Consider the following 12,509-nt stretch of genomic DNA (forward strand, 5'->3'; position numbering starts at 1 on the left):
ATCAGTGAGGTAATTTACAAGTTAGTTGCTGCTTTAATTGATCCAGACAACAAAAAAGTTGTTGTGATCTGGGGTTGCACATATCATTTCCTCTCCCATCCTATTGACTAACATTTAGTCCTGTAATCACATTTAGCTGCAAAGGAGTCTGAATAGTTAAGTCAGCTATGTGCTCTACTGAAACTTAGGCAGGTGGGTCTCATTACTAAACAAGGAAGGGAAGGTTGGGGCCAAACAATATTCATAATGAAATCAGGATTCTGATCGCAAAAGACTGTAACTCACACTTCTGAGTTGTGAGACCTCCTGATAATTTCCCTTTGATCTCTCTAGCCCAATCATATACATATATATATATATTGCCTACCAGGGATGTCTGGTAGGGGCATTTTATAAATTTCAGTAGTTTAAACATGACTCTAGAGAATGTGCCATTGAAGTTTGTGAACATGCATATTTATATAAAGGTGCTGCTTTTTCAGTTCTTTATAATTAGGATAGTCATTCAGCTTCCATCATTGGGCAGCAATCAAAAGGTAAGTAGAGCAATTAGGATGGTCTCCACCCTATGTCATTGGCCCTACAGTTTTCTAGAAGTAGTTTTTGGAATTATGTAATGTTCTCTACCAATGACAACATATGAATGTTATTACATTTCCTTTTGAGACAATGTGGTCTGGTAGTTGTGAGGGTTATGTATGACACAATGGTAAATAAAAGAAAATTCTTAGATTTTTAGATTTTTATTTTAAAACATAAAATTTTATAGTAATTAACATCTACGTTTAAACAGAATGATGCATTAATTAAATGCCTTGTCATAACTATTATAAGCTCTGTTAGAAAAATAGACATCTTACAACTACAGTGTCAGCTCTTTAATAAATACATAAAACAGCAGTTAGTAGTCAATCAGAATTATATGAACAGCTTCATAGTATATTATATGAAATTGTCATATTCCCCAATCTTCTGTGTCCTTTAAGGAGATTTAATTTTATGTATAATTCAAAGCCAGAAATAATAAGAAACTTGCTTAATGAGAATGTTTCTTACACCTATTTTATATTTAAATATTTTAATTTAAAAATATACTCTATGTTAAAAATTTTTTACAAAGGCAACATTAATTAAATGAAACAAATAAGGTTATATCATTGATAATTTAAAAACATTTCTAAATTTTCTTTGCAGAGGTTTAAAACTGAAGTAGCTATTAAATGTAAAATAGTTTTAGTTATGTTAAATATCCAAAAATGAGTTTTTATATTAATATGTGCAAATTTGTATTTTCCTATAATTTAGAATGAAAGTATTTGATATTCAATATCTTTAATAAAATTTATCCTATTTATCATTGTGTGGAATTCTTATCAAAATCATATTTATCTATGGTATAATATAAAGTTAATAAAAGTTCTTTAGACAAATCACAGTTTCAATCCTTGGTAACTGCAGTGTGTGTGTGTGTGTGTGTGTGTGTGTGTGTGTGTGTAATTGTTGGGTTAAATAATTTTAAACTGAAATTAGATTGTAGATGTTCAAACCTGATTAAACGAGTTAGCTTAAAAGATACATTTTATGTAGGAAAGTATTTCAGGTAGATAAAAGAGTAGTGTTGTTACTCTCAGGTATTTTATTAACATCTGCCCAGATAGCTAAACAACTGTTTCATATAATTAAAATAATTTAATAACATTTTTATGACAGTAATTACATGGGCTTGAAGGTAAATTTATCAGAGCCAAAGGAAAAATAAATCACTCAGAAGAAGGGAAATGTTAAGAATAAAAATATAGAAGGACTCAAAGAGAAAGTTATTTTTTTCCCCAACAGCACTGATTGGTTGTATCATATTTTTCTCCTGTCACTGCTGTAACATATGCAAGATGCTGTAAAATGTAATCATGATGTTTACATGTAATATTCTCCCACTTAATTTTGTTTAACAGAGAGATGATAATATAGAAGTATTCATTACAAAGGATAGAAAGAATAAAAAATTATTAACAAGACTAAGAGAAACCCACTCATTCTTATCAGTTAAACCAGGGTTTGCAGAAATCATAGCCACTGGCATAAAGAGGGGGTTAAAAAGCTTTAATAACCTAAAGGTCTGCAGGATGTGAGCTCATAATCAGACAGTTAGGATCCATGCTTAGTTGTATGTGATTCAGTTGTACTGAAAACTGGCTCATATGCCATCATAAGTCAATTTTCAAATGTTTGTTAGAAAGCAATGTCCCTATACCCATGAACATGTAGTTAAAAATTAATTAGTGTACTATTTATTCAAGCACAACTTTCAACACTGCATTTAACATGCCAAAAATTGCAAGATACATCACAATTTCAGAGATGTTATACTGAAAAAGCGGATGTGTCAGAATCAATGAAGTATGAATATGTATAATCAGTTACCCACAGTAAATTTTCCATAGGGGAATTATAAAAGAGAAGGGAAATGATCTGAAAGGTAATTCTATATTTCTTTGAAAGGTGATATATTTCAATTTGCATTGCATGAAATGGAGTTTTTAAGGTCAGTATATATTGATAAGGACAGTCATAAATTAAATGTTTAGAGCAAATAAAACAGAATACATTATGCACATGCTTGAACTCCCAAGTAGTTATATTTCTCTTGAAACTTTTATTAAAATAAAGGCCTCAAATCCTTTAAAACCGAGTCTCTAACAGTTGTGAGAACTTAAAATTCTTAATTTTCAATGGATCTGTTTTTGTTCAGGTACATAAATTCAAATGAGTTTTAAAATTATTAAGAGGTGTTTGGAAATAAACATTATTCCATTACATTTGATTATTTTTAATAATTGGACTTACTGAGTTTGAGGGCAATCCCTTAGAAAACTGAGTAGAAAAAAAAAATAGGAGTAAGGAAAGGAAGTAAAAGCCACTGAATCTAATTTGCTATATCAGGTACCCAGACTAAATAATTCTATAGAAAAAAATTTTCATAGTCCCTCATAAGAATATTTCAATGTCTCATGGATGCCATAAGAATATCTTCAGTAGAGATTAGGAAATATTAAGACATATTTGGAATTTATTCTTTTTCTTTACTTGTTCTTTAACTTAAATTGTTCTTTATTGTTTAATGTATTTTATTGGAATTTATTCTTTAGTGAAGGATTACATCTGATGCATACAATAATTTTAATAATGATTTTTTTAAATTTTCCTGAAGACAAAAAATGTATTTTGTTTATTTTAATTTTTAAAATCTTTATTAACTAAAGCTGCTTTGAACATTTAGGACATAATCAGATTTCTGGTGAATTTCTCAGTCTTGCAGAGAATATGTATGACTTCTTAAATGTTAACAAATTTTGAAGAAGATATCAAATGTTTAAAAACCCATGTACACTGCAGTGTAAACATGTCCCCAGAGAAATCAAATGCATACAGTTATATTGTAGTGTTATGTCTGGCACATTGCTAAGTCATTACATGGCACATGTAATTTAAATGTAAGTCATTTAGGGCACATAAAAGCTGTCGTACCAAAAGTGTTCAAGTTCCTAACTTTGTTAACCATTAAAAATGTCATTACTTGTGTTTGATATCAGTAAATCTTAAAAGGCTCCTGTGGTCATATTGAAAATAGGCTCTATTTACAAATATTATTTAATCTAAGAATACCCTGTTTTCCCTTACCTTTTAATTAATTCTAATTAGTCAAATATTAATTCTCTTCTCACAAACCATTATACAGGAACATACCAATTATTCAAGTAAAATATAAGCTCTAAAACCTTTAAGAATTAGATCATTAAGTGGAAAAAAAGAAAGAAAGCACATAACAGTCATCATCTAGCTTTGAACAGCCTATCAGGAAGTTTGTCTCTCACTGGGGTAACAGCTTCTGTTCAGTTCGTTATAAATTAGTGCAAACTAGTGAGAGTGTAAAAATATAAACTGTGGACTTTCAGGGTTTCAGTTTATTTTGCTCTTTTGTATAATTCATTCCACATGGAAATTAGTTTATGAACATCATAATGTTCATTTTTAAATTGTCAGCATTTTAATAAATGGAATTTTTCCACTTTTTCCTTTTGGGACTGTCAGGTATCAATTTATTTTCCTTTTAAAAAGGATGCTACATGTGACAGACAAACTGAAAAATGTGATTTTTACGTTATCCTTGGTGGGTAACTTAAACAAGTGAGTCACAGTACTGAATTATGTCAGTGTCCCCAATCTCTCATTTGGGGAAGGAAATACAGTTTAACTTAGAGTCATAATTGCTTGGCTATGGGGACAGCTAATGGAGTTGCCCTATTTGTTAACTCCAGAGCAACTTATGTATTAAAATACTCTTTTGGGTAGAATGTGGAGTGCAGACTTTAGTCTTCATTGAAATGCAAATATCTAGCACTTTGATTAACTCAAGTGCTGAAAGACAGCAAATCTGGGATGTTAATTATAAAAAGACATTGTTTTCATAGGCAAAACTCTGACTACTGGACTTCTAGCCAGTAAAATGAGAATAAATCTGTAGGGCTGTGGTAATTGTGAAGAAGTTTCCATTGGGGAAGATAAAAAGCTCATAGGCTCTGTATCAATCTCGGGGTGAGCACCGCACAATTTTAGGGGGTGCTGTTCACACAGGCTAAGGCATGAATGGAATTCACACCTGTAGTTAACTCTTGGAAGTTGATTGGCAGGAAAGATTGCAGCTAGTCATGGCCAATTCAGTCTGAATGACTCTTTCAGCTTTGTTTTGCAATTTTCTCATGCTCATATACTTAAGACTTCAGTAAATCACATTTAAAAACACTTGCCAATTGGATATTCTAAAGACTCAAGAGGTAGCATGATATTGTGCAACGAACACTAGCCTGGCAGTAAGATAGAAATTGTCTTCAAATGCTGCCACTTAATCACTGGGATGGTTTTTGAGATATCACTTAAACTTGATTCCCTGACTAACTAAAATGATGAATTAGCTTATTTCTTAGATAGTTTATCTTCTGCCAATTGCATACTTTTAAAATTCTAGTCAGTGGAGTTGAGGAGATACTATTTTATATAGCCTAATATAACTTTTAATTTTAAAATGCTAATATCTACTTAAAGTAAATATCTGAGAAAGCTCAGTCAAAATTGTGGCACTTTGCTTGACAAGGCAGAGTTTCTAAATATCTTCTGAATTTTAACCTGATGATTAGACAAATGAAGTGGTGAAATAGTCTGTCCAGTTAACCAGGTAAGAAGATATAAGACTCCACATCTTCAAACAACTAAGCTGTTCAAATTTTGATGTTACTTTACAGTGTCCCTTATTAAACATTCAGCTTTTAAAACCAGTATTCTAATAAAGTGACATTATATTATTAAGTTTTTATGGCAGTAGTAACTTAGCACTTATTTAATCCAGTCATCTGTGACTTATATAAACTTATCCTGTAAGAAAGAAAAACAAACCATAAAGGCAAAGAGGAGAGAATGTTGGAATTAGTATCCATCTTGTAAAAAGAAGAAAACAAACACACATATGCATAAAACTAGTTTCAAAAGCAATAACCCTCAAGATTAATGTTTTATCTGTTCACCTCTTGAGTGAAACACTAATCATTTACTCATCTAGCTATTCTTGTAGATTCACTGCCAAATGTTGAAGTGTTTGGCAACATTAGAATAAATGCCTTATTATTTTTCATTTGCATGTTCCATGCAGGGATTACTGTACCCTTGCAGTGACACAATGCCATTGCTTCTCTCTCGGAAGCTTAGGAATGGCCAGGTACCTGTAAAGTGTAATCAGTGCTCTTCAGATGATCTACATTCTATGCTGATCTAAATAAGTTATATATTACAGTAAAGTGCTACAATGACACTAGTCTCAAACAGTAGTAAGACACATTTTTTTTTTCTCTGAAAAAGTCAGCAGCGATGTGAGTCACATGATGATGAGGAAGCTTGTCAGTCTCCATTCCAGTGAAAACCAGAAACTAGCATGATCTAGAACAATTTGTCTCCTCCTGTGACTTCTAAAACTATAATTTTAGGAGCAATTATTAAAAATCCAGTTTCCCATAAAGTACTTTTAAATCTTTTTAGTAGTTGCACCTGAAAGTTTCATGAGCATTTAATTTGCTGATATCCATTTTTATTTCTTCAGGCTTCTCACGTCGGTAGGTTACTGCTCTTGTGCAAACACTTTGCAGAATTGACTTGTCCTTAATGGAGAAGAAATATTAGCATGAATTAAGGACCGAAATATTTGAAGTAGACAATGACATACAGATAGTAATTCTTTTTTTAGAATTCACTGACCTTTTTTGAGGTCGACACCCTGTAATCTGCTGAGGACTTCAGTTTATTACTATTCCATTGTAATATCACCTGTCTGATGATAAGGACTTTAAGCAACCCAATCAAGAATGTAACTATGAAAATGATGAAAAATATCCTCACATAGCTTGGACTAGAGAAGCATTCTGTAATGAAGCAAACAAATAAATTGATTAAAAATGGGAATGAGTAAGTCAAAGGATTCCAACAAGTAAACAGAGTTTACCATCTCAATGAATAGGAGCAGGGATATTTGCAAATTTACATTTTGAAAACAGAGGACTGCCATTACTGTAGATTCAAAGAAGACTCTCAAATTTTTATTACACACTTATTAAAATATTTTCAACATAAAATGCTCCTTTGTAGAATAGCCACAATTAAGTATTTAATAAAAGTATTTATTTGCAGCTTGTTTGATTCTTAGGAGTATTAACTGGAATATACCCAAATCCAGAACCAAATATAATTGTATCCATGATAGAGAGAGGGACAGTTTTGTGATGTGTTCCCTTGATCACAAGTAGAAACTGGGATTTAAAAAATTATTTAACAGCACGCCTCATTAGCTTATGTTCCCTTTGTTTTGCTCCTCTTCATTTGTTGCACACCAGTAATGGAAAATAAAGTAAACATCTGCAGAAGCTAAAATCAGTACTACTCTAACAGATGAATAAATATTTCCTTTGAAATTGCACTGTCACTTTTCATGATTATTACACATAGATTCTCCAGGAAATGAGAGTGTCCAGTTCAGGACAATACACAAAATCGCTTTCCTCAATTTTTCTTTTTCTTTCTTTCTTTACTTGTCTGTTAACCAAGTTTTGCATCTAAATATTCCACTTGTAGTGTTTTAAGAGTAAGTAATTACTAGCTGGGAAAGGATATGCCTCATTCAGAGGAGGAGCATGCTAGGTCTCTGTTTTAGCACTAGACTTTTGGCAAACTCTAGTTGGAAAGTCTAAGACTCTGTGGCTGCCAGAGGTATTATCCAAATCTAAGAGGAACATGGTTGCACAATATGTCAGTATTCCACAGAACTTACCAGCTGTCCCAGACTCAAAAAATTACCTCCTGGCCTAAAGAGCCATGTGTTTTTTGCCTCTTCTTTAGACTTTGGGGACTTCACCTAAACGTCTGAAGGTCTCCCTGAGAGGGCCTTTCAGGAGAGGACCTGTCAAGACTTAGAAAAGCAATCACCCGCTATTGGGTGATCTATGACTGAATTCCCAGGGATGACCAAGCGTGCTCTTGAATAAGCCAAGAGCTCAGTAACAAGAGCAAGGGCTCCTCTCCAAATGGGAAGACAGAGCACAGTTTTCTTTTGGTCAATGATAAGATTTCCTTGAAAGAAAGGTTAAAGAGAGGCTGGAGGACTACTAATTGGAATAGAAGCACCAAACACAAAATGCAAGTTTTCCTTTGTTTCACACACTGAGAATCCAGGATGCTCGATTCAACAGTGATGCCCTTGGTGTCTTTCACAGCGACCTCTGAGTTTGTGACATGCATGCCTTCCATCCAGGCAGACTGTCATTTCCCCTAGCTGACTCAGAGCTACTCAGTCAGCTAATATCCTTATAGGGGGCATGTGGCTTGATCCCACTTACTGGCTTCTCGCCTAGTAGAAGCTTAACTAGAAAGACCAAAGAACACTCTTTAAGTGTGATTGAATGAATAGATAATAGAGGTGGCTAACACATGCCCTTTCTCTCTCCTTGCACAAGAGTTGTGAAGGGGAGGGGATTCCCCTAGCTACCCATACATTTTACAAATGTTTATAATGGGTTAGGATACATGACATTTTCAGGGCCCAAATCTGCGTGCATTTTTTAAATGTCATTTTGGATCAGCAAACATTAAGCCATGGCCATGACTATCATCTTAGTTTAGGTCAAGTAAGGGCTTTTTCTAAGGAGCTTTAATGGAATACTTTTTGTAACCACACTTAGGTCACAGTAGGTCTGTTTACTTAACATAATAAATGACATGTTGACAGTAAGGGCTCCATTTATTAGAAAAGGCACTTGGCTTTTGGGAGTGATTGCTACAGCCCCAGCTGGCAGCACATGGGCTCTTTTCAGAGCCAAATTCAGTATGGGCTAAAATCAGTATGGATGGGAGGGAAGCAAAACTCAAGAAAGTTTATTATTTCGTACGCTCTCTGTAAAAGCTGGGATTATTCTTACAGATTAAGAGAGATTATAGTAGCAGTTAAGAATGTTTTCAGTGAAGTCATAATTTTATTATGTGTAATCTTTTAATTTACATAATTCTTTCATGTTCACTGGCTCATTTAATCTTACACTACTCTGAGATTGGTATTACTATCTCCATTTTACAGATGAAAAAAACTAAGGCATAGGGAAATATTGTAAGACACTGATATTTCTTAACTACTATGTCAAGGGACATGGCTTAAGCCAAGGTCTTCAGACTAAAAGTTCCGTACCCTTTCCATTGTGTCACCTTTATAATCATTCATGCTAACTTTTATTTATATCATAATGAAAAGTATCAGGAAGGAATAGCCCTTTTGAACTTATGCACTTTACAAAAGCAGATCATTGCTACTTTGAATTTTTTGGCTTCACCTGAAACATGAAAATGTTAGTTTGACACGAGGAAGGTTATAACTGGAAACAAGTTTGGTTTATGAAAAATAATTATGGCTCCGTAGATACTGCCTCTAAGGGTGACATTGACTCCACATAGGAAACTCCTTGGTTCACTGAGGCCTCTCTAGAAAATATGTTCGGTGTACTTCCATGGAGATGCACAGCATGGGAACTTACCTGGGTAGTTAAGAAGGGGGATCTAACAGTTCAGCCAACCGTGGCAGACACACTCAGCTAATTTTATTGAGTACCATCTCTGAGATATTGAAAACATCGAAGCAGTTAGTCCATTCTTTAGGATGGTTTCTATGGACCCTTTTGGGGAACATGATTCGATACTTTCTCGGTGCTTTGCTTATTAAGCTTTGGCTTACCTGATGTTTGGTCCACATAATGCTGTTGCATGAAAGCACATGAGGATTTACACCGGTCAAGTATAGCTTGAGACAGATTGTGGGGGTGAAGGCATTGCACACAATTCCTGTAAGGGGAAACAGAAATGGAAACATATAATCTTTAAAAGGTGGTAGCCTGCAGTATTTTCTACAAGAAATAAATTAGGATACTTCTTTAGGACAGCAGTCTTGTAAAACTGGTGAAAAAAGCTATGACACTTATTTGTAATTTTGGCTGAATTTAATACCATGGCAAAGTTACTTTCTAACCACTTAAAATAGTTTAATAATGTATAAAATCAAAATAATGATTTTTCTCCCTTTTTTTTCTTCTAGGATTTTTAGGGTTTCAAATCCTACATTTAAGCCTTTAATCCATTTTGTGCTTATTCTTGTATATGGTGTGAGAAGGTGGCCTAGTTTCATTTTTTTTGCATGTATCTGTCCAATTTTCCCAGCACCATTTATTGAGTAGGCTGTATTTACTTCATTGTATGCTCTTGCCTCCTTTGTCATATATTAATTGACCATATAAGTGTGGGTTTATTTTTGGGCTCTTTATTCTGTTCCATTGTTCTGTGTGTCTGTTTTTATGTCAATGCCATGATGTTTTGATTACTATAGCTTTGTATAATAGTTTGATATCAGGTAGCATGATACCTCCAAACTTGTTCTTCTTTCTCAAGATTGCTGTGGCAACTTGGGATCTTTTGTGGTTTCATATAAACTTTTAGATTATTTGTTCTTGTTCTGTGAAAAACGAACTTTGGTATTTTGATAGGAATCACATTGCATCTGTAGATTGCTTTGGGTAATACGGACATTTTAATGATGTTAATTCTTCCTATCCATGAGCAGGGTATATGCTTCCATTTATTTGTATCTTCTTCAGTTTCTTTCTGGAGTGTCTTACAATTTTCTTAGTACAGGTCTTTTATCTTCTTGGTTAAATTTATCCCTAGGTATTTTATTTTATTTTTTGATGCAATTGTAAATAGGGCTTTTTTTAGTTTCCCTTTCTGACAGTTCATTATTGGTATAAAAATACAACAGATTTCCGACCTAGAGGGTATTATGCTAAGTGAAATGAATTGTCAGAGTAAGACAAATACCATATGATTTTACTTATATGTGGGATCTAAAGAACAAAACAAATGAACAAAGTAGAAGCAGACCCATGGATACAGAGAACAGACTGATAGTTGCCAGAGAGGAGAGGAGTTGCGGGACTAGGTAAAAAAAATGAAGGGGTTAAGAAGTACAAATTGGTCATGACAAAATAGTTATGGGGATATAAAATACAGCCTAGGGTTGTAGTTAATAATATTATAATAACTGTATGGTGCCAGGTAGGTGCTGGAAATATCAGGGAGGAACATTTTGTAAAGTATGTGATTATCTAGCCACTATGTTGTAGACCTGAAACCAATACAAAGCAATATTAAATGTAAACTGTAGTGAAAAATATTTATAAAATTACTTTTCCATCTTAAGAAGAAAATCTATAGGAAATGAAATCTCTTAATACACACACACACACACACACACATGCACACACTCAAACTAGCATAAATGTTTTAGAAGATGAATATTAGAGACTAATAGAAAAGTTTAGCAATAAATACACAGTTCAAATTTGTGTTTAGTTCTTTAGAATTAATTCCATCATTATGTTTAGGAAATGCATTTCTAAGAGAGAGACATAATTTGCTATGCATTCTTTAAAAAATTTTACTTGTGCTATTAATTCAAGAAAGTGGAGGTTATAAAAATTTGAATAAAACAAATTGGAAGGCACAGTGATGTTTAGAGTAGTGGCTTTTGTTTGAACAGGGTTCAAACTGTTATTGGGAAATTAATTATTGGCACAAAACAATAATGCTATCTTTATTTAACATATCACCTTTCATTTATCCATCATTTATTTATTTAGTGCTTCATAACCACCATCATTCAATAATACTATCTAACATTTTTCTATAACTGTGTATAAGTACAAAGATATTTTATATGAATCATCTAATTTAATTCTTTCATAGAACTATATCAAGGTATTATTATTATCCTCATTTCTGATATCAGGAATATTGACAGAGACTATCCTCAGAAAATTCACAGAGAATTTCAACAACTTGCCCTAGATCAAACAGCTAATTAATAGTAAGCTGGGAAGCAACCAACCCCTAAGTCATCACATTATAAACCTTAAACTTGCATAAGGTTATATGCCAATTATATATCTAAAAAGCTGGGGGAAAACCAATGAACTGCTATAAATACTGAATATTATTCTTAAAAAACTCCACCTTATTATCAAAATTGAAGGCAGTGAATGCCTTGTTAAATTCTTATACTCCACAGTTATCTAGTGGCCAAAAATTGGAATCTAAGTCTTAAAATTCCCAAATCCCCCACTCAGTTCTCTTTTAGCATGATGGTAATTAATTTGGAGGAGAAGATGCAGCACTTCTAGGGTTATGAAAGGCAGAATTAAAAAGGACAAGCATAGCTGTAATGGAGTACTGCTTTATGCATGTTTGGAGTCAGAGAACACATACCAGTTTTCATTGCAGCCTGTGTGACACGTGGGGCAGTGTTCACAGAAGCGGCCGAAGCTTCTAGGATCAGTGCACTCGCACCTGCCACATACACACGTGCCTCTTCCACTGCACACTTGGCCCTTTGGATTGACGCAGTGCTGGGCTGATGTTGATGGGCACTGGCACCGATCTCCTTCCCAGCCGCTGAAGCACTGGCATCTGCCTGCTTCACATTCTCCGTGCCCTGCAACAGACACCACAGGACCTAAGTTATTGGGGCCACCGACTTTGTGAAGCTTTTCTAAATGTGAATTCCCCTCGCATTTCCATGGAAACACACTGACAGTGAAGTGAGTGCAAACAATATCATTTTCTACTTGTCTGACATAAACAATGCCAGGATGTAGTTTCTACTTCCAAAGCTGTTATAGTGTAATCTCCTGATGCTATTTTATTGTGCTGACAATTGTGAAGTCTGCCCAACTACTTGAAAGTCACTGTATATTTAGTTTTTTAAAAAATATATTTTATTGATTATTTACCAGAGAGGAAGGGAGAGAGATAGAGAGCTAGAAACATTGATGAGAGAGAAACATCGATCAGCTGCCACCTGCACATCTCCTCCTGGGGATGTG

At 33.9% G+C, this 12,509-nt stretch overlaps 1 protein-coding gene across 1 annotated transcript in view; it reads right to left on the bottom strand.

Annotated features, from left to right (window-relative positions):
• Nucleotides 1-5,362: 5,362 nt before the first annotated feature.
• The window catches only part of ITGB8 (integrin subunit beta 8), a 78,816-nt gene continuing 71,669 nt past the window's right edge, over nucleotides 5,363-12,509 (bottom strand). The window contains 4 exon segments of the mRNA XM_006779035.2: nucleotides 5,363-6,203; nucleotides 6,301-6,464; nucleotides 9,314-9,420; nucleotides 11,893-12,118. Coding sequence (XP_006779098.1) covers nucleotides 6,081-6,203; nucleotides 6,301-6,464; nucleotides 9,314-9,420; nucleotides 11,893-12,118 — 620 coding nt within the window. The 3' untranslated portion in view covers nucleotides 5,363-6,080.

The sequence above is a fragment of the Myotis davidii genome, unplaced genomic scaffold, assembly GCF_000327345.1.
Source record: "Myotis davidii unplaced genomic scaffold, ASM32734v1 scaffold168, whole genome shotgun sequence".
In the NCBI taxonomy this organism is placed as follows: domain Eukaryota; kingdom Metazoa; phylum Chordata; class Mammalia; order Chiroptera; family Vespertilionidae; genus Myotis; species Myotis davidii.